The sequence below is a fragment of the Emiliania huxleyi genome (genome assembly GCF_000372725.1).
Source record: "Emiliania huxleyi CCMP1516 chromosome Unknown EMIHUscaffold_199, whole genome shotgun sequence".
Lineage (NCBI taxonomy): Eukaryota > Haptophyta > Isochrysidales > Noelaerhabdaceae > Emiliania > Emiliania huxleyi.
The window spans coordinates 109,324-129,977 of NW_005200608.1; the positions used below are offsets into that span (position 1 = coordinate 109,324).

General features: G+C 67.8%; 5 protein-coding genes across 5 annotated transcripts in view; 3 read left to right on the top strand and 2 right to left on the bottom strand.

The window, feature by feature from the left end:
- EMIHUDRAFT_468560 (hypothetical protein) overlaps positions 1 to 818 on the top strand; it is a gene marked incomplete at both ends in the record, with an annotated part of 2,223 nt that extends 1,405 nt beyond the window's left edge. The window contains 2 exons of the mRNA XM_005781841.1: positions 395 to 539; positions 768 to 818. Of these exons, the coding sequence (XP_005781898.1) occupies positions 395 to 539; positions 768 to 816 (194 nt within the window). The remainder of the gene's footprint in view (positions 1 to 394; positions 540 to 767) is intronic.
- A 339-nt stretch (positions 819 to 1,157) lies between these two features.
- Positions 1,158 to 1,788, bottom strand: EMIHUDRAFT_233976 (hypothetical protein; the record flags this gene model as incomplete). The annotated part of the gene is made up of 2 exons (XM_005781842.1): positions 1,158 to 1,559; positions 1,642 to 1,788. The coding sequence occupies 2 exons, from the start codon at positions 1,786 to 1,788 to the stop codon at positions 1,158 to 1,160; spliced, it is 549 nt and encodes a 182-aa protein (XP_005781899.1).
- Positions 1,789 to 8,027: 6,239 nt separating this feature from the next.
- On the top strand, positions 8,028 to 9,078 carry EMIHUDRAFT_424058 (Hypothetical protein). The gene is made up of 3 exons (XM_005781843.1): positions 8,028 to 8,202; positions 8,344 to 8,458; positions 8,598 to 9,078. Exon 3 carries the CDS (start codon positions 8,676 to 8,678, stop codon positions 8,886 to 8,888), a length of 213 nt encoding a protein of 70 aa, XP_005781900.1. The 5' UTR covers positions 8,028 to 8,202; positions 8,344 to 8,458; positions 8,598 to 8,675; the 3' UTR covers positions 8,889 to 9,078.
- An 813-nt stretch (positions 9,079 to 9,891) lies between these two features.
- On the top strand, positions 9,892 to 12,573 carry EMIHUDRAFT_468562 (hypothetical protein; the record flags this gene model as incomplete). The annotated part of the gene is made up of 5 exons (XM_005781844.1): positions 9,892 to 10,121; positions 10,306 to 10,375; positions 11,596 to 12,267; positions 12,322 to 12,331; positions 12,413 to 12,573. 5 exons carry the CDS (start codon positions 9,892 to 9,894, stop codon positions 12,571 to 12,573), a joined length of 1,143 nt encoding a protein of 380 aa, XP_005781901.1.
- A 1,422-nt stretch (positions 12,574 to 13,995) lies between these two features.
- Positions 13,996 to 19,733, bottom strand: EMIHUDRAFT_113786 (hypothetical protein; the record flags this gene model as incomplete). Its single annotated transcript, XM_005781845.1, has 2 exons — positions 13,996 to 19,230; positions 19,299 to 19,733. The coding sequence occupies 2 exons, from the start codon at positions 19,731 to 19,733 to the stop codon at positions 13,996 to 13,998; spliced, it is 5,670 nt and encodes a 1,889-aa protein (XP_005781902.1).
- Positions 19,734 to 20,654: the final 921 nt, after the last annotated feature.

Here is a 20,654-nt window from a genome sequence, read left to right on the forward strand (position 1 = left end):
GGGGGGGTTTTAAAACACAGGGGCCCAAAATAAAATTTACGTTGTTGGGAGGGGGGGGCAAACTCCAGAGAGAGAGAGAGAGAGTGAGAGAGAGAGAGAGAGAGAGAGAGAGAGAGAGAGAGAGAGGCAAACACAGTGCGACAATTATGTCACCACGGCCGCCACCACTAGCACCGCCACTGGCACCGCCTCTCCCTCTTCCGCCGCCCCTTCGGTCACCTCCTCGGTGGCCGCCACCGCCAATGGCAGCGCCAAAACGCCAGCTTTGGGCCTTGCACAGCGTGTGCCGCGCCGGCTCCTGCCCGTGTCCGGGTGTGGAGATGCGAGGGCCGCCCCGGCCTTTGCGCCCCCACTTTTGTGTGTGGAGAAGTTTACCGGACCTGACCTCCCGCAGGTGGGGGGGGTCTCCTTCCGCGTCGCGACGGGCGACGCGTGCCGTACCCGCTGGCGGAGGGCGGTGAGTCTCTACCTGTGAGCGGGGTGGGGCGTGACCAGGCGACGTCTACGCGCTGGAGGGCGCCGCGAGGGACAGCGTTGACCCCGAGGTGAAGAGAGAGACACGGAGCCTTGCGGGCGCGCCCCCTGGCGGAGCGAGCATGGTCACAAAGCAAAAAGCCCCCCCCCGCCCCCCCCCCCCCCGCCCCTAAGCCAACAAACGCATTCACGGGGCTTTACCCCCGCTCTCCTCCGCCCCCGCCGCGGATTCGATCCCGCTCAAACCACCACGATCCAGCGGCGCCCCGGATTCGATCCCGCCTGCCCATGACCACCAGGTGTACCACGGCGACGAGGACCGGCTCTCGGTCACGATCCGGTACGGCGGCCGCGGCGACGAGGACCCGTATCCCTACCCGAGATGACCCCACATCCCGCGGCCGTGAGCCTCCCAAGGATCACAGCACGAAAGCCGGAGACGCCGCACACCACAACATTGTGTCCCTTTTATGCGCATGTCTCGCGTTGACACGGGAGCCGAGGCTAAAGGCTATGTTCTTGGGGCGTCAAAAGGGAAAACAAAATCAGAGCCGCACAACCCCCCGCGGAACCTCTGTCCCCTCTCAAATTAAAGCGAGAAGCCGTACCGCGTGCTACGCTGTACGCTGCAGCGTGCAAAAGTCGCAACGGGGTTACGAAAGATAGACCATACAGTTCCACCGTTACTTAGCCTGGCCTGCCACGTGGGCGTTCAGCGCCGCAAACAGGTAGTTAATCAAACCGCCGATATTGACGCCGTGGTACCATGAAAATTCCGATCGAAAGCATCCGAATGCCCCAAAGCAGAGCGGGCTGAACCAGACGAAGGAGAGACAGACGAAGGCGAATGCCGCAAGGTCGAGCAAAATCGCCAACTTCCAGGACTCCTTTGCTGCGCCCAGGAAGAGCGCGGTGAGTCCAGACAGGACGCCGAGAAAGAGCATCGCCCACGCAGCTTCCATCGGGGCTAAGTCGAGTCCTGCCGCATTGGATGCATCAAGGATCGGAAACAGAGCATCGCCCATCCCGCCCAGCGCGGCGGTACAGAGGGCGAGGGCGATGATGTTGTTCACGACGAACCACGTCTTCGCGGGGGAGGGCGAGGGCTTTGCGGTGTCCATCGCGCCGTCCGTTCCTGGCTGGCTGGGGAGCTGATCCAACAATCACATGCGCCGCCGCGAGCACCGCGTAGTGGTCTCGCCCTCCAGAGAGCCCCAGCACGACCCCTCGCGGCCACTCGCGCCGTTGCAGCAGCTCCGACCCCGTCACTCCGGCTCCCGAGCGCGCGGCGAGCACGAGGAAGAGCATGCGCATGGGCCAAAATCCGTGGGGGGAGTGAAAAACACGTTTATTTTTTGTTTTGTCCTTTGCAAAACACGCGATGCGCCCCCCACCAGCCGCGCCACGGCCGACGGGTGAGTACCTGCGGCGCAAGCGTGACGCGAAGACCGACTCGCGCGTGTCGGATGCCCTTCCTCTTCCCTTGTCGGACGCGGCAGAGGTCTCGGCATCACCGGACGTGCTGACCAATGTGGCCTGGCCCGTCCAGAGCATTGGCAACGCCTACAACCTCGCCGCGCCAAACTATCAGATGTCGAGCTACCTCGTCTCGCTCCTCAGTTTCTCCAGGTCGGGCTCAAACGCATTCACGATCGAGGGATCGGTGCCAAGCGGCATCAGTTTCTGGGCCATCCAGGTGTACCAGGGTGCTGGCGGCAGCTTCGGGCAGCCCGTGGGGGCCTTTGCTGGCCGCGCGCTCTCCGCAGCGGCGCGGGGGCAGCGGCAGCGCTACCGCCTGGTGGTTGTCTCATCATCGGCACCTGCGCCAAAAGGCGAGGACTTTGTGGTCACATCGCCCACCGATGCGTGCGTCGTGATGCTCCGGATATTCCAGCCGCCCGTCACGCTCCGCCGCGGATGTCTCCCGCCTCTCGCCTGCCTCCACCCGCTGTCGACGCGCGCCTACCTGTGGCGAGCGCGAGGCGGCGTCGAGCTGCCTTCGATCCACGCGGCCACAGTCTCCACCGTCGGATCCATCAGAGAGGGGAGGGCGATCCGGGAGAGCGTCTCCTGGCGGGCGCTGCTGCGCCAGCTCGTCTGGTCGGCGCCTCGCGCATCGGGCAACGGCGGTCCTCCCTCCGCCGCCGGCGGTGAGTTCAACGCGGCCGACGGCTGGCAGCTCTCCGTCGGGTCGAGGGAGGACACTCTGCCTGCAATCAATCTGTACGGCGCGTACGTCACTAGCTTCGCCAGCCTCCGCAGCGATGATGGAGTGAAGGCGCTGCTGTTCGCGCCCTCGTACAGCGCGGAGGCGCTCCAGTTTGCCTGCGTCATTGTGGCGGACGCGCTCTCCCAGGTTTCCCCTAGCAGCGGAGCGCCCCCTCTACTCGGAGCTAGTGGACACGACACTAGCTAGTGATACGAGAATACGCACCGTCCCCACGCAATACCTTACTCGAAGATAATACGATAAAGGAGAGGCGGCTGAGGGGGAGGCGGTCCAGGCGGGGAGGGAGGGGACAACCTCGGGGAAGGCGGTGAAGGAGAGGATGGCGAGGGCGGTGACGGGGAAGGCGGCGGCAGGGGGGGGAAGGAGGAGGAGGCGGGAGGGGGGGACGGCCAGGGAGGCGGCGGCGTCGGAGGGGGGGGGGGGGGGGGAGGGAAAAAATTAGTGGAATTTATGAGTCGGGCCCTCCTCCGGGCCTCCCCTCTTTACGTCAAAAGGGGACCCACCCCCCCCCCGGTAAGGGGGGCGCCCGGTCCTCGAAGGAACCCCGCGCCCCAAAAGACCCAGGGGGGGAGGAGGCCTCCTCCAACCTTCCACATGTAGTTGCCCCTAATTAGCGCCCGTCCGCCCCCCCTCCGTCGCCGCAAAAGAAGAAAAAACAAACGAAAAGAAAAAACGAACGCAAATCCATTGCGTAAACGGCGTCACAAAGCCCGCCGGTTTTGATTGACAACCACGAGATTGACCGCCGTCAACCAGAGAACGACGGCAGCATGCAGACGATGTGCCAGCTTGCACGGCGCTCGCGCCGCGCCGGCTGGCTCATCGAGCGCGCTCTCTGGCGCCGTCCGGGCCACGCGCGGCGCCGCGCGTGCCTCGCGCCACTCGCCGCGGCAGGCAGTACAGCGCCAAAGCCGCCTCGCAAACACCGCGCACAGCACCAGCATGCTGTCCACCAGGCAGCAGAGTGCTGCACCGGCGTGCAGCGGACGCTGCGGCGCTGCGGCGCCGCCTCCCCGCCCTGTCCACGGAGCAGGCGAGCGGCAGCACGGCCTTCCACCAGCTGCAGGAGGTGCGCACTTCCGAAAGGAAGCACCAGATGCACCTTCAGCACACGCAGCTTTGCGCAGCGCAGCGCACGGGCTACGCCACGCAAAGCCAACCCTCAGTCTGCCCAAGAGGCTGTCTGTGGAAGGCCTGGCAGCGCGTACTCGCCTCCTCCGCGGCCATGCCCTCCGCACGGGCGAGCGAGCAGCGCGGGGACACCACCATCGCTGGAATTCCGTGTCCCCGCAGTTGCCTCTGAAAAGGGGATGTACGTAAGAGCCACATACATTGAAAAAGAAAGAAAGAAAACGGACAACCCAAGGGAGGGATGGGAGGACGGCACGCCGCCACCACACAGGGATTTTAAGGAGAGGGGTGTGATGCGCTAGCCGTTGCCTCTCTTCCGGGAGAAGGCATTTAAATTCTTTTCTTCGCGATGTCCACCCCGCCGCGCCGCCGCTCGCGCCGCCTCGCCTCCGCCACCACCGCCGCTTTCTCGCCAGACACGCCGCCGCCTGCCCGCCTCCTCGACCTCCCCACGGAGCTCCTCGTGCGCGCCCTCTCTCGCTGCGACAGCCCCGCCGACATCGCTCGCGTCGCGGCCGTCTCGCTGCTCTTCCACGCCTCGCTCGCGGAGCAGGGCATCCGCTTGTGGGCGCAAGAGCGCGGCTTCGAGCTGCCGGCGAAGCCAGAGGACGAGAACTGCGCCGTGCGGTGGCTGTGCTTCGCGGCGCTGCTGCGCGAGTCCAACCCGCCGGCGAGGGCAGCCGCAGGCTCCAATCACAGCCTCTTCATCGACGGCGAGGGGCGGCTCTCGTCGTGCGGAACGGCGCCGTGGTTCAGCCCAGAGCTGCTCGGCCACGGCGAGGGCATGACGCGGCTCAACACGCCGACCCGCCTCTCCTCTTCGCTGGGCGGCGAGCGAGCGGTGAGTGTGTATGCTGCAAGCTACCATAGCCTCGCCCTGACCGCCGGCGGCGCTGTCTGGAGCTGGGGCGTTGGAGGCTTTGGCCGGCTGGGCCACGGCGACGAGCAGAGCCAGCCGCTGCCCGAGAAGGTCGAGGCCTTGGCTGGGCAGCGTGTCGTCGCTGTGTCGGCTGGAACCGTGCACAGCATCGCCCTCATCGCCGACGGCGGCGTCTGGAGCTGGGGCCGGGGAAATGAAGGCCGGTTGGGCCACGGCGACACGCAGGACCAGCTGCTGCCCAAGAAGATCGAGGCCTTTGCTGGCCGGCACATCGTCGCTGTGTCGGCTGGAGATTTCCACAGCCTCGCCCTCACCGCCGACGGCTCCGTCTGGAGCTGGGGCGATGGAGCCTCTGGCAAGCTGGGCCACGGCGACGCGCAGAACCAACTGCTGCCCAAGAAGGTCGAGGCCTTCGCTGGGCAGCGTGTCGTCGCTGTGTCGGCGGGAGGGAGCCAAAGCCTCGCCCTCACCGCCGACGGCAGCGTCTGGAGCTGGGGCAGTGGAGGCTATGGCAAGCTGGGCCACGGCGACGCGCAGCACCAGCTGCTGCCAAAGAAGGTCGAGGCCTTCACGGGGCAGCGCGTCGTCGCTGTGTCATCGGGAGATCGCCACAGCATCGCCCGCACCGCCGACGGAGCCCTCTTCGCGTGGGGCCAGGGCGAAAGCGGCTGCCTTGGCCACGGAGAGGACTTGTCGAACCAGCTGCTGCCGAAGAACAAGAAGGTCGAGGCGCCGTGGCGCGTGGGCGCCGCCGCCGGGGCGCGGTGTCTGACTCTGAGCAGGGAAGGCGCGTGTCGCGTGAGAGTGCGTCGAGCAGCGAGGCGCTTTTGCCCCAGCCACCACGTTGTGTGTGTGGAGAAGTTTGCCTAAACTCAGAGCCCCCGCACCTCCTGTACACAACGTACTTGACTCTCGACGACTTGGGACGCTATAACGCCGCGCGCCGTCGCGCCGCCCTGGGGACGCAACGCATGGACGCAACGCTCGACTAAAGGATCGCCCCCATCACACCCTCCCCTACTGTACGCATGCTGCTCCCAAGTATACTGCACGCACGCCGCTGCCTCGGCCCCTCACCGGCCCGCCGGCGAGAGAAGTTTACCTTACCTTACCTTACCGCCGGCGAGTGCAGCTCGACGAGCGGCGAGACGACCTGCGGCCCGAGCCTAGTAGAGAGAGAGACACCAGGACTCAGAGGGGGGCGCATCAGGAGGAGACGAGACGGACTGCGGCTCGGGGGAAGGGTGGGGGAAGGGGGGTGAGGGAGGGAGGTTGAAGCTCTCTCCGCCCACCTCGTTGTGCGTGATGAGGTCATAGTCCTGCAGCGCAGCGGGGAGGCGGGCGGGTGCAGGCGGCAGTGAGACAGCGGCGCGCAGCACAGCGGGAAGGGCAGGCGGGCGGCTCGCGCGCCTCGACGACGAAGCTGACGGTCGTCTGGTTGAGCGGGAGGCTAGGCTCGAGGCTGCAGCAGAGCTGGCCCCAGTCGGGCGACGTGTCGTCGTCCACGCGAGACGTCTTGCATTCGTCTGCGAGAGGAGAAAGAGGTGTGATTTGCCGTCCTGCTCCCGCACCGTGAGTGAGGATATTCTTTGGGATTCTTGGCCATAACGTATGGATGCGTGGCGCGAGTGCGTATATGCTGGGCCCGCAGCGCACTGTCATCATTGACGAGACGGACCCTCGCGTATGCGTCGGGCTTTGGGCCCTTTGGCCAGCGGTCCATGTCCGGCAGGTTTCTTGCCCGCGTCACACAGGCGTGTATCATCCTTGCTCAGCGCGCAGCAGTTCCTCGACTCCTCAGCGTCAAAGCACCGACGCTGTGAAGGATGCGAGCCGTGTGGAAGAGCCGGTCGTGCGTTAGTAAGCGAGTTGGTTATCGAGGCTGTGCAGGGCGGAGGCGGCCAAAGCAAGCCTGCCACGGCTGTGCAGGGCTTTTCGCCCGGGTGGTCGGCGCCATGGTGGTGCACACGCTCGCCGACCTGCGGCGTCGTGGAGACGCGCCACGGCGGCCACCGCAGCCGCCACGGCGGCCGAACAATCCGCAACCACGTCAGGCGCCCAGACCTCCGCTGTCGCGACTCCACAAAGCCCTTCTCGCTGCCGGAGTCCTCGTGGCGATGCTGTTGAAGGCTCGCTCCTCCCCTTTCTACGGCGGCGCGATCCCGGCCGCCAGTGTCAAGCTCGGCGGACACTGGGACGACATCCTGCGTCACCCGTCCTTCACTCGCAAGATGTGCAGTTACACACGCACGACGCCGTGGTGGCGCGGAGGCTTCCTCTCGCTGCGCGAGAAGTCGTTCCGGGAGCACGTCGAGGCGGCAGACATCGGAGGCGAGCACGGCCATGAGCCGGAGCCGCTCGACACGGACGACAACCAGGTGTGGGCACGGCCGGCCCAGAAGCCAGACCGGGCGGCCCACCAGCCTCTTTGGTTCACGGCGCCTGGCCCAGAGCCTCCGTGAGAGTCTCTGCAGTGTGCGGCGGCGCGTGCGAACGCACGAAGGTTAAGATGGCGTCACGGGCCCCTCTTTTGGTGATACGAGTACTCTCTGCTCGCTCGCTGCCTCGTTCCTCCCCAGCCCCGCTCCACTTTCCTCTCTGCAGGTCGGCGGCGCCGAGTCGATGGCGGTCACGCGCTGCACCAGCACGCAGTTTGCTGTGACGGCCTGCTGTTTTGCGGCCTCGGCGTGGCGAGACACTTCCAGGACAGGTCCGTGACATGTCCGAGACATGCCTCACAGGCCTACTTTTGCGGCCTCGACGTGGCGCACAACCGCGACTCTGCCGAGGACGCGGCCAAGGACCCCTCGTCATCGGGGGGCGGGGCGTCGGCAGCTAAAAACGAAATACGGGCGGGCGAGCTTTCTCTTTCTAGGCCCCCTCCGTCATCGGTGGGCAGGGCATCGGCGAGAGCGAGATCGACAGGTTCGCGAGCTGGCTCAAGGCCGAGCACCCCGTGACAGAAGTACTGGGCATGCGTGGTGTATGATTCATAGGTTCGAGAGCTGGCTCAAGGCCATGCACGCGCTCGGAGAGGCGCGCGGGAAGCACCCGCGGTGCGGCGGGCCGAGATTTGTCGAGATTCGCCGAGATTCAGCCGAGATTCAGCCGAGGAGATGCTGGCCTCAGGAGACGGTAGACACCGAGGAGGCGCGGCTAGAGCTGCGGAGCAGCCTGGCCCGGCCACCGCTGCCGATGGAACTAAGAGGCTCCTCTTTTCCGCGCCCACCCCGCCGCAAGGCGCGCGACACACACACACCGTAGGTACGTCTACCGCCTCGGGGTTGGGACCGAGGGCGGCGAGGCGGGGTACGCGCACGTGTGGAACATCGTCGCCCAGCCCGACGGCACCTTTTACTGGCTGCAGGCCGAGTGCCCATTTATTAATTATGACTTATGAACCCGCCCGACTGCACCTTTTGCTGGCTGCAGAGCTTCGTCGGCCACTACTCTCTCCCGTCGTGGATGCGGCAGAGCGACGCGAAGGGCGACAGAGCCGGTGCTCCTCGGGCTAAGAAAAGAAATACGGAGCTGCTGATCTCTTTGTGTAGGAGAGCGGGACCTGCTCCTCGAGACGGCGCTCCACAAGCTGTGAACAGCGTCTCTTCACACCTCCAGCTGTGAACAGGCGAGCGGGACCTGCTCTTCGAGACCGTGCTCCACAAGCTTGAGGCGCTGCAGGAGCTCTTCCGGACCCTCGCTGTCGACAAAGAGCGACCGCAGGCTTGACTTCTTTTTTACAGGCGCTGGGGCGCGAGCACTTACCGTCGCTTTTCGACAAAGAAATGCCAGCAGACTTGTTTTCTTTAACAGGCGCTTGCGCGAGCACTTACCGTCGCTTTCGACAAAGGAATGCCAGCGAGCCTTGTCTTCTTTATTTAGGCGCTGCGCGAGCTCTTCCGGATCGTCGCGTGGGACCGCGCCGCCAACGCAAACTACCTGCGGCTCTTCAACGTCGACATGGACCGCGCGCGCCGCGTCGACAAGCGCGAGACGGCGATGCACCAGCGGCTGCACCACTTCTCGTGGGACCTCGCATGCGGCTACCCCGCCGCGGGGCACCGAACAGAGCCGCTCGACCCCGCCGCCATGGTCGCGTCGCTGGGGGTCGAGATTGCGGCGGCGGACGAAGAGGAGGAGGGAGAGGAGGAGGAGGCGGAGAGTGTGGCTTGAGGCGGAGTGCGGCGGCCAGCGCACCGTGCGCGCAGTGCCAGTAGAGTAGCTGCAGGCACTGCAGCACCGCTTGTCTGATTGTCGACGTACTGGTGTTTCCCAGGAAGCCGAGCGGCCTGAGCTCCGACGAACAGGCTCTCCGAGAGAGGATTGCATTGTGTTCTAGGTCAAAACACGGTTTTCGAAAGCACACCCCGTTGTGTTATTGTCGACGCGACGCACCCTAGTGGCTAGTGCTAGTCGTGCAGTGTGTGCACAGTACGCGCGGGGGTCGGGGAAGTAGGGGAAGGACCCTCAGTTGCACAGGGGTTGCAGCGCCAGGCCCTCCTGCTCGGCTCCAGCGAGTAGACAAGTGTTGTCATCAACAGAGTAGAAGAGTCTTACCCGCTAAGGGCCGATGTGACCAAGCGCTCTGGCAGCGCGGTTTTACCTCACACCCATGGTCTCACAGCCCTAGCCAGTTCTTGGTGGTCCAAGTCACACCTCATCGAGGTACTGGCTGGGTACTGGGCCCGCGTCAGAGGTCAGTTTGTTCTGCAGCACGTTAAAAAAGAATTTCTAGTTAGTATTTTAGCAAGGCTCCCCTCGCACAAATCCCTGTGTGGTGGCGGCGTGCCGTCCTTCCATCCCCACTGGGCGACTGGCGCGCACTGGCACTTACACAGGTATGGCGAGGCGAGCTGGTCCTCGGGGGTCCCGGCGTCAAGTTACCTGCTGATGGCGAGCGGCCCAGCAGAAGGCGACTTTGGCGCATGCTCAGTGCAGCTGCTTGAGCAAACGAGTGACGGCTACAGGAACTGCGTGATTGGAAGGAGCTTTGGCTGCCACTATGTCAACTCTAGCCGTGCACTCTGGGTTGCGCGCGGGTGTCGCGGCAAATTCCGCTGCGTGCAGCATGGTCCCTTGAGTCAATATACGGCGAGCCCCGTGGAGCCAGAAACGCCTGGCTGGACGTCTGATCTTCAGTGCGGCTATCCGCCTCGGGGCGCGCCTCTCCCTGCCGATGCGCGTCCGCTTCTCGGACGAAGATGTGGATTTGGGCTTTCCGGGCGAGGAGGCGCTGGGCGGCAGCCGGTATGCAAAGAAGCTGCTCTGCGACGGCGGCAGCTTTGTGGGCACTGCTGGTCAGTGCATGGTGCGGGCCTCGGGCGGCGCGTGGTCGGCCCAGGACAGCGACATTACCGGCGCGCGGCAGCTCAGCTTCTTCATCGAGAGCGTTTTGCGTCCCGGCGGGTGGGAGAATATGTGTGGTCTGATGTGTCACTGTGTCGTCACATCGGTCTTGATAACAAGTACGGTCGATCCGTCAAAGCGATACACTCGTTCCTATCACATATTCTCCCACCCACCGGGACGCAAAACGCTCTCGGCGAGAGCCACAAGAAGGCGTCCACACAGCAAGCCGCTCGTCGGACAGGCGTGCTCGCTCGATGCCGGCGAGCGCATTGCGCACGCTTTGGACGGTGGCGAAGCCAAAAACACCGATGGTGGCCGTCCGCTGGCGTGAGCGGCGGCGGTCGAGACCTCACCCTTCTCGCCGACGACCCAACCTTACGCGGAACAACCCAACCCACGCCCACAACCCAACCCTCTCTCGAGGTTCTCGAGGTGGATATCCTTTGGCCGCGTTGGGTAGCGAGGATTGGTGTAACCCGAGCCACGGAGGCGTGTTTTCTGACGGCCGACCGTCAGTGCACGGAGTTGCCCCTTCTCCGACTGCCCCGGCTAGTTCCCGAGGTCGTCGGGTGTGACCCCTTCGTCCCCCGAGACCTAGCGCGGGTGGGTTGGAGGGGCCTCAGAAAGGCGCGCAAGCACGCCCTACGTCTTCCCCTCCTCCCCATCGGGCCGCATGAGCGGCCACGCCTCGCAGATTCGTTTCCGCGCCTGGGTCAGGCGCGCGGGGCATCCCCCGGGTCGCTCGACCAGCGATCCGAAGAGTGGCCGCTATGCGAAGGAAAGAGTGGGGCCCTCGACGCCTCAGTCCGGCCCTCCGAGGGGGGAAGGGAATTGCGGGGTCCCCTCGGGCGCCTCAGTTCGGCCCTCCCGAGGGGGGGAGGGGAGCAAGGGGGTGGGGGGATTGGGGTGGTGGGGAGGGGTCTCGGATTTCATGTGGCTATAGTTGTCACTCTGGGGCGGGGAAGGGAGAATAATAGGTGAAGCCTCTCGATACAGGTCAGGCTGTTGGTGCTCGTGAGGGTATTCGTGCTTCACCTCCTGCGACACAGTTGCAACGGCGGGATAAAATCTCATCCCAACCCAAAAAGCACGATTCTCCTGTTGGGCCCTCGGCCCGCTCCCACACAAACTGGAGCTGCATCGTTCCGGAGATCCTGGCGATCATTAGGAGCTAGCTCTCACCAGGGGTTCAGTTGGCGTGAGTGAGGTGCTTGTGTGACAGCAGCGTGAAGAGCTCACATGGCTCGCTTATCGGAGAAGGTGGTAGTGATCTAATCACCCGAATACCACGTTCGGATCGCTCCTCATCGCAAACCCTGTCAGCAGTTCACCTACGGGTATGTTCGTACGTACTTATAGCTTACTGGGAGAAAAGAGAAGAGCTACATACGTCTCTCGAGACGTACGTACACACACGAAAAACAACCGATTTGCATCGGCCCTGCACCCCCCCCCACCGGGCAACCACATTGGTTGTCATACACATATGCTGCTCCTCCTTCTCTCGCCTCCGTCCCACGCTGCGGCCAAGGACGACTGGCTCCACCTCCCTCAGACCGTGGCGCCGACCGGCGACTACACCGCCGCCGAGCGAGAGCGGCTCCGCGCCAGCGATCCCGGCGTGGACGGCAGCCCGACCTCGATCGTCGACTCGCACTTTGTCCGCGACCTCCTCGCCAACGGAGCCAAGCCGGCTCCCTTTGCGCCGGCTATGGAGCCGGAGGAGTGGTCCGAGGCGGTCGGCGTCAAGCTGACGGACGCCAAAGTCAGGACCATCCACGGAGCCGACATCGTCGCGACCGAGGCGGGGCTGCAGCCGGCGCTGCAGACGGAGTACTTTGCCGCGTGGGAGCTGGAGGACCGGCCTCGCCGCATCTGCCTGCTCACGATGGACATGACGGAGGACTACCGCCCGTACGTGGGCTATCTCAACGACAACATCGCGGCGCTGCAGTCGTCCTTCCGCTCCAAGGGCCTGCCCGTCTTCACGTCCAACTGGATCCGCCGGCCGGATGACGGCCTGTACGGCGCGCTGGACCGCTTCTACGGCTCCGCCGGCGTCCGGTCGCGCGAGAACCCGACCTACATCTACTTGGAGAACGGCACGCTCCCGATGAAGGAGATTGCGCCCACCGGCGAGGAGATCGCGGCCGGGCTCACGATCAAGTCGTCGCACCTCTCGAAGCGCGCCGCCGCCCCTCCCGTCCGCCCGCGACGCCGCGCCGCTCGCTCACACCGCCCGGTGCGCCCCGCGCAGGTTTGCCGACGTCGACTCGCACGGCCGCCCCACCTTCCTCCTCCGCGCCGCCGTGACGCCGTCGGTGACGCGTCCATGACGCGCCCCTCAGGCCGCTCCACCTTTCTGCTCAAACTGCGCGCGCTCGGCGTCGACACGCTCGTGATTGTCGGCGCGTGGAGCGAGGATTGCGTCGCCGCCACCGCCTTTGACGCCGTCGACAAGTACAACCTCGACACCGTCGTCGTCGAGGATGCAATCGGCGAGACGTAGCCGAGACCCGCCCTCCCGCCCTCGAGCGGCGCGCGCTCGTGACCCGCGCCGCCGCCGGGGCCGCCCTGCCAACTAGGCACCGCGACGCCGACGCACTTCCCCGCCATCGAGGTGATGCGGGCGGCCGTCGCCAAGGTTGTCTCCACCGCGCAGCTCGTGGCGTACATGGACAAGCTGCCCCCCCTCGCGCCCGAGGTCCGGAGCCAGGCGCTGCTGCGTGCCGCCGCGGTGCGAGACTGCGACCCCGCGGCCGCGGGCTCTGCCCGCTGCGGCGAGGGCGGCGGCGAGGGCGGCGGCGAGGAGCGCGCCACCGTCGTGCCGCTGCCCACCGCGCTGCTGCTCCTGGCGGCGACGGCGGCCGCGTCCGCCGTTGCCACGCGCAAGCTGGCGGGGGGCGGGAGGCGGGGAGGAGCGGGCGGCGCGCTCGGGGAGCCGATGTTGGGAGAGGGCGGCGAGAGGGTGTGACAGGGAGGGGGGGGGGGGGGTCCCGCGCCGACCCGTGGACACGGCTTCGTGTAGCGGGCGCTGCGGGCTCTGCGGACGAGGGGCTGTCCACTCTGTCGGAGCGGGCGGGCATATTACAGACACGGGCGAACGGAAAATCACTTCCGCGAGGCTGTGCGCTGAGGCTGTGCGCGGACTGCCGGAGGCCTCGGTCTCCCCTCTGCCCGTGCGACTTTCGCTAACTCCACCTCGAGAGTGTAGAGACCGTCTCGGCTCTTCGGCGCGCTTGAGGTTGAGCACGTTTGTGGCACCAAGAGGCTTTCCGATTCTTCCGACCCTCACCCGCCAAGGCAGGTGTGCACTCTGCTAGTACTTGTGTGCTCACACCACTACACTGTGGGGGGTGCCCGAGCATGATGTGCATGTGGGCGTCTGTGCGTGTGTGGGACAGACGTTGTTGATGTTGTCCTATTGCGCGCCGCCGCGCGGGGGCCGGGGCTTCCCGCGGGGACCGAAGACGTACCGCCGAGCAAACGCCTGGCAAGGGACAGACTCACTAGTCTTTCCAGCCAACAAGGATCTGCTCGTCGGTGGCCTCGGCCCAGTCGTCGGGCGAAATCCTCCCGCCCCGCTTGAGCTAGATTCCGACGACGCGCCGTCGCCCCCTCAATACCTCCCGCCAGCGCAGGTGCCCGCCACCGCCGCGACGAAGAACGGCGTCAGGTAGATCTGTAGCGAGCACATGGCCCAACTTGTGCTGGCACGAGGCGGCGTGACAATGGTGGTCCTACCGGGCTCGGGAGCCGCGATTCCTGCCGATGCGCGATGGAAGTTGTACACCAGCGAGATCTCGGTAATCCGCTATGCGCTAACCCGTAACCCCCTCTACCGGTCAGAATTCCCCGACATTGAGCTCTCGCCGAGCCGTTTTCTTTTTCGGCGGAAAGGTCTTCGTTCAATCACAAAGACTCCCTGAGTTCATGTCGAATACAGGGCGTACGCCACCGCCGCCTCCACCGCGGTGTCGAAGGAGCCGAGGTAGACATTCCTTTCGCCCGCCCTGGCCTCCGCCGTGAAGCGGGCGCCTCTCTCGCGCACGCCCTTGTACCCGGTGCTGGTGATGCTCGAGAGGTGCAGACGCAAGCCCTCCGCCTCTGTCGCCACCGTCGAAGGAGCCGGAGGCTGGTACTCGCCGACCGCCCGCGCGTACGCCACCGCCGCCTCCACCGCCGTGGCGAAGGAGCCGAGGTAGACATTCCTTTCGCCCGCCCTGCGCTGCGCCTGGTAGCGGCTCCTGTCCGCGCGCACGCCCTTGTACCCGGTGCTGCTGCTGCTGGAGAGGTGCAGACGCAACCCCTCCGCCTCTGTCGCGAGCGGCGCGGTGGGTGCAGCCTCCCTGTGCGTCGGAGGCAGCGTCGGCGGCGGCGAGGCGGTAGAGCCTGCGGAGCCCGCCGCCTCCTCCGCCTCCTCCGCCTCCATCCCCTCGCCGCTCGCTCGCTCCTGCTCCTCCCACTCGCCCTCTCCCACCTCTCGCAGCATCTCGTGCAGCGAGACGTCCTCCAGCAGCTCGCCGTCGTCGCACCGCACCGAGTACAGGCTCGACGCGCCGTCAAAGCCCACGACCTCGCCCGGGTACAAGGCGCCGCCAGAGTACTGTACAGCGACGCGGCCTCCTACCTGGAAGTGGCTCTCCTCCTCGCCGCCACCGCTCCACCCGCCCTCCTCGCCGCCCTCCTCGCCGCCCTCCTCCTCGCCGCCTGCTCCGTCGCCCTCCTCCGCCGGCACTGCCGCCACCGCGCCTGCAGCCTCCGCCGGCACTGCCGCCGCCGCGCCTGCCGCCTCCGCCTGCCCAACCGCCCGCGCGTACGCCACCGCCGCCTCCACCGCCGTGTCGAAGATGCCGAGGTAGACATTCCTTTCGCCCGCCCTGGCCTCCGCCGTGAAGCGGGCGCCTCTCTCGCGCACGCCCTTGTACCCGGTGCTGGTGATGCTCGAGAGGTGCAGCCGCAGCCCCTCCGCCTCTGCCGCCACCGTCGAAGGAGCCGGAGGCTGGTACTCGCCGACCGCCCGCGCGTACGCCACCGCCGCCTCCACCGCCGTGTCGAAGATGCCGAGGTAGACATTCCTTTCGCCCGCCCTGTGCTGCGCCTGGTAGCGGCTCCTGTCCGCGCGCACGCCCTTGTACCCGGTACTGCTGCTGCTGGAGAGGTGCAGCCGCAGCCCCTCCGCCTCCGTCACGAGCGGCGCGGCGGGTGCAGCCTCCCTGTCCGGCGGAGGCGGCGGAGGCGGCGGCGAGGCGGTAGATGCTGAGCCCGCCGCCTCCTCCGCCTCCTCCACCTCCATCCCCTCGCCGCTCGCTCGCTCCTGCTCCTCCCACTCGCCCTCTCCCACCTCTCGCAGCATCTCGTGCAGCGAGACGTCCTCCAGCAGCTCGCCGTCGTCGCACTGCACCGAGTATAGGCTCGACGCGCCGTCAAAGCCCACGACCTCGCCCGGGTACAAGGCGCCGTCAGAGTACTCTACAGCGACGCGGCCTCCCACCTGGAAGTGGCTCTTCTCCTCGCCGCCACCGCTCCACCCGCCCTCCTCGCCGCCCTCCTCGCCGCCCTCCTCCTCGCCGCCTGCTCCGTTGCCCTCCTCCGCCGGCACTGCCGCCACCGCGCCTGTAGCCTCCGCCGGCACTCCCGCCGCCGCGCCTGCCGCCTCCGCCTGCCCAACCGCCCGCGCGTACGCCACCGCCGCCTCCACCGCCGTGGCGAAGGAGCCGAGGTAGACCATCCTTTCGCCCGCCCTGTGCTGCGCCTTGAAGCGGCCAGAGGCGTGCTCGTACACGCCCTTGTACCCGGTGCTGCTGCTGCTGGAGAGGTGCAGCCGCAGCCCCTCCGCCTCTGCCGCCACCGTCGAAGGAGCCGGAGGCTGGTACTCGCCGACCGCCCGCGCGTACGCCACCGCCGCCTCCACCGCCGTGTCGAAGATGCCGAGGTAGACATTCCTTTCGCCCGCCCTGTGCTGCGCCTGGTAGCGGCTCCTGTCCGCGCGCACGCCCTTGTACCCGGTGCTGCTGCTGCTGGAGAGGTGCAAGCGCAGCCCCTCCGCCTCCGTCACGAGCGGCGCGGCGGGTGCAGCCTCCCTGTGCGTCGGAGGCGGCGGAGGCGGCGGCGAGGCGGTAGAGCATGCTGAGCCCGCCGCCTCCTCCGCCTCCTCCACCTCCATCCCCTCGCCGCTCGCTCGCTCCTGCTCCTCCCACTCGCCCTCTCCCACCTCTCGCAGCATCTCGTGCAGCGAGACGTCCTCCAGCAGCTCGCCGTCGTCGCACCGCACCGAGTACAGGCTCGACGCGCCGTCAAAGCCCACGACCTCGCCCGGGTACAAGGCGCCGCCAGAGTACTGTACAGCGACGCGGCCTCCTACCTGGAAGTGGCTCTCCTCCTCGCCGCCACCGCTCCACCCGCCCTCCTCGCCGCCCTCCTCGCCGCCCTCCTCCTCGCCGCCTGCTCCGTCGCCCTCCTCCGCCGGCACTGCCGCCACCGCGCCTGCAGCCTCCGCCGGCACTGCCGCCGCCGCGCCTGCCGCCTCCGCCTGCCCAACCGCCCGCGCGTACGCCACCGCCGCCTCCACCGCCGTGGCGAAGGAGCCGAGGTAGACCATCCTTTCGCCCGCCCTGTGCTGCGCCCGGAAGCGGCCAGAGTGGTGCTCGTACACGCTCTTGTACCCGGTGCTGCTGCTGCTGGAGAGGTGCAGCCGCAGCCCGTCCGCCTCTGCCGCCACCGTCGGAGGCGGAGGCTGGTACTCGCCGACCGCCCGCGCGTACGCCACCGCCGCCTCCACCGCCGTGTCGAAGATGCCGAGGTAGACATTCCTTTCGCCCGCCCTGTGCTGCGCCTGGTAGCGGCTCCTGTCCGCGCGCACGCCCTTGTACCCGGTGCTGCTGCTGCTGGAGAGGTGCAAGCGCAGCCCCTCCGCCTCCGTCACGAGCGGCGCGGCGGGTGCAGCCTCCCTGTGCGTCGGAGGCGGCGGAGGCGGCGGCGAGGCGGTAGAGCATGCTGAGCCCGCCGCCTCCTCCGCCTCCTCCACCTCCATCCCCTCGCCGCTCGCTCGCTCCTGCTCCTCCCACTCGCCCTCTCCCACCTCTCGCAGCATCTCGTGCAGCGAGACGTCCTCCAGCAGCTCGCCGTCGTCGCACCGCACCGAGTACAGGCTCGACGCGCCGTCAAAGCCCACGACCTCGCCCGGGTACAAGGCGCCGCCAGAGTACTGTACAGCGACGCGGCCTCCCACCTGGAAGTGGCTCTTCTCCTCGCCGCCACCGCTCCACCCGCCCTCCTCGCCGCCCTCCTCGCCGCCCTCCTCCTCGCCGCCTGCTCCGTTGCCCTCCTCCGCCGGCACTGCCGCCACCGCGCCTGTAGCCTCCGCCGGCACTCCCGCCGCCGCGCCTGCCGCCTCCGCCTGCCCAACCGCCCGCGCGTACGCCACCGCCGCCTCCACCGCCGTGGCGAAGGAGCCGAGGTAGACCATCCTTTCGCCCGCCCTGTGCTGCGCCTTGAAGCGGCCAGAGGCGTGCTCGTACACGCCCTTGTACCCGGTGCTGCTGCTGCTGGAGAGGTGCAGCCGCAGCCCCTCCGCCTCTGCCGCCACCGTCGAAGGAGCCGGAGGCTGGTACTCGCCGACCGCCCGCGCGTACGCCACCGCCGCCTCCACCGCCGTGTCGAAGATGCCGAGGTAGACATTCCTTTCGCCCGCCCTGTGCTGCGCCTGGTAGCGGCTCCTGTCCGCGCGCACGCCCTTGTACCCGGTACTGCTGCTGCTGGAGAGGTGCAGCCGCAGCCCCTCCGCCTCCGTCACGAGCGGCGCGGCGGGTGCAGCCTCCCTGTCCGGCGGAGGCGGCGGAGGCGGCGGAGGCGGCGGCGAGGCGGTAGAGCATGCGGAGCCCGCCGCCTCCTCCGCCTCCTCCACCTCCATCCCCTCGCCGCTCGCTCGCTCCTGCTCCTCCCACTCGCCCTCTCCCACCTCTCGCAGCATCTCGTGCAGCGAGACGTCCTCCAGCAGCTCGCCGTCGTCGCACCGCACCGAGTACAGGCTCGACGCGCCGTCAAAGCCCACGATCTCGCCCGGGTACAAGGCGCCGCCAGAGTACTGTACAGCGACGCGGCCTCCCACCTGGAAGTGGCTCTTCTCCTCGCCGCCACCGCTCCACCCGCCCTCCTCGCCGCCCTCCTCGCCGCCCTCCTCCTCGCCGCCTGCTCCGTCGCCCTCCTCCGCCGGCACTGCCGCCACCGCGCCTGTAGCCTCCGCCGGCACTGCCGCCGCCGCGCCTGCCGCCTCCGCCTTCCCAACCGCCCGCGCGTACGCCACCGCCGCCTCCACCGCCGTGTCGAAGATGCCCAAGTAGACCAGCCTTCCCTTCACCCTGCGCGACACCTGGTGGCGGCCACAGGCATGCTGGAACACGCCCTTGTACCCGGTGCTGCTGCTGCTGGAGAGGTGCAGCCGCAGCCCCTCCGCCTCTGCCGCCACCGTCGAAGGAGCCGGAGGCTGGTACTCGCCGACCGCCCGCGCGTACGCCACCGCCGCCTCCACCGCCGTGTCGAAGATGCCGATGTAGACACTCCTTCCGTTCACCCAGTGCTCGGCCTTCAAGCGGCCAGAGTGGTGCTTACTCACGCCCTTGTACCCGGTACTGCTGCTGCTGGAGAGGTGCAGCCGCAGCCCCTCCGCCTCCGTCACGAGCGGCGCGGCGGGTGCAGCCTGCGGCGGAGGCGGCGGAGGCGGCGGAGGCGGCGGCGAGGCGGTAGAGCATGCGGAGCCCGCCGCCGCCTCCGCCTCCACCTCCGCCTCCTCCACCGTCTCTCCCTCCGCGTCCTCCTCCGCCGTCTCTCCCTTCTCCCCGCCTGCTGAGCCCTCCGCCTCCGCCTCCTCCGCCTGCTCCACCTCCATCCCCTCCGCCTCCGCGCCCGCCGCCTCCGCCTCCTTCGCCGTCACTCCTTCCTCCGCGTCCTCCTCCGCCGTCTCTCCCTCCGCGTCCTCCTCCGCCGTCTCTCCCTCCGCGCCCTCCGCAACCCCTGCCGCCGCTGCCGCCCGCACTGGCCCTCCCGAGCTCGACGTCTCCGCCTGCCCCGCCACCCGCGCGTGTCCACCCGCCGCCTCCGCCGCCGCCCTGGCCCTGCCCGCACGGCCGGCGAAGCGCTGCAGCGCCTCGAGCAGCTCGTACTCCTCCTGTGCGAGGGGAGGCGAGGGGAGGGTGAGGCACAGTCGGTGCCGAGGGGCGGTGCTGCGAGGCGCACCAGATCCTCTTCGTCCCCGTCCGCATGCCGGATGCGCCAAAGCGCGGGCTCGTCATCCGCGCCCGCCGGCAAATAGAGCCGCACAACGGCGTGGACGTAGCCGTGGCCCTTGAGGCGCCGCAGCACCCTCGCCCCAACGCGTGGCCCGTCGCTGAGCCAGCCCGACTCGACCGGAGAATGGCCAGATGTGGTTTCGGCAGCCTCGGGCAAAGCAGGCAGCTCGGAGAGGTTGATGCGGACGCTGCCGCCGCTGTGTGCCTGGGCAGCTGCAGGCGCTGCCGCACTGATTACGGGTCTGCTGCTGTTTCGGCTGCTCGGCCACGCCCAGCGGCAGACGTGCATTCGCTTTCTCGCGCCACAGTAGGGGCAGAGCGAACGGTCAGGATGCAGCCCGCTGCACTCGGCCTGGTGGCGAAAGGACGTGGAGATGGACATGGCCAGCAGGATTTCGGCTGCTCATGCGCGCTCTCTCTGGCCGTCACTCGGCTGCCGAAGTCAAGGTCCCCGCCTCTTGCTGGCCAGAGAATACTGTCCCGTTTTGCTGTTCACAGCTAGGGACGGCCTCTGCGGCAAAGTCAAATCAGCCCCACCACCCTCCCTCCCACCCACCTCCCACCACGGCAAACCTTCGGCTCCCGCTCAGAGGCTCGCCGCGCCCGTGCGGCGCGCCGAGGCGGCGCCGAGGCCGGCGCCTTGCACCCGGCCCGCGGCCGGCACCGCCTCGCCCCACAACTGACCGCCCTGCGGCCCCTGCGCAGGCGTGCCACAGGCGTCGCTCAAAAAGCGACGCCGGGTGTGGGCTGCTCCCTTGACCCGTCACGGGTGCGGCGCGCCGAGGCGGCGCCGAGGCCGGCGCCTTGCACCCGGCCCGCGGCCGGCACCGCCTCGCCCCACAACTGACCGCCCTGCGGCCCCTGCGCAGGCGTGCCACAGGCGTCGCTCAAAAAGCGACGCCGGGTGTGGGCTGCTCCCTTGACCCGTCACCCGCCGCGCCCTCGCCCGGCCGCCTCACCGCTCACGGAGCGCTCGGCGGCTCGCCGCCGCCGCCGCGCTTCCCGCGCCGCCACGCATGCCCCTTGCCCTGACGCGCGCGCTCTGCAGCGGCGAAGAGCGCGCGTCCCTGGCACAGACGGAGCAGCGACCGCGCCAGCGGTCGCTGCTCCGTCCCCCCGTCGCGCGCGCCGCGCGCGCGCCGCCGCCGCCGCCGCCGCCGCCGCCGCGTCCGTCGACCCTTCTTTACCTTCTTCGCCTCCCTACCTTCTGTGGCGCGCTTGCATCCTGGTGTGAGCTAACCTGGCTCGCCGTCTATTTTAGTAATACTGTCTGCTTTCTCCTCCAGGTGTTTTTTTTTTTTTT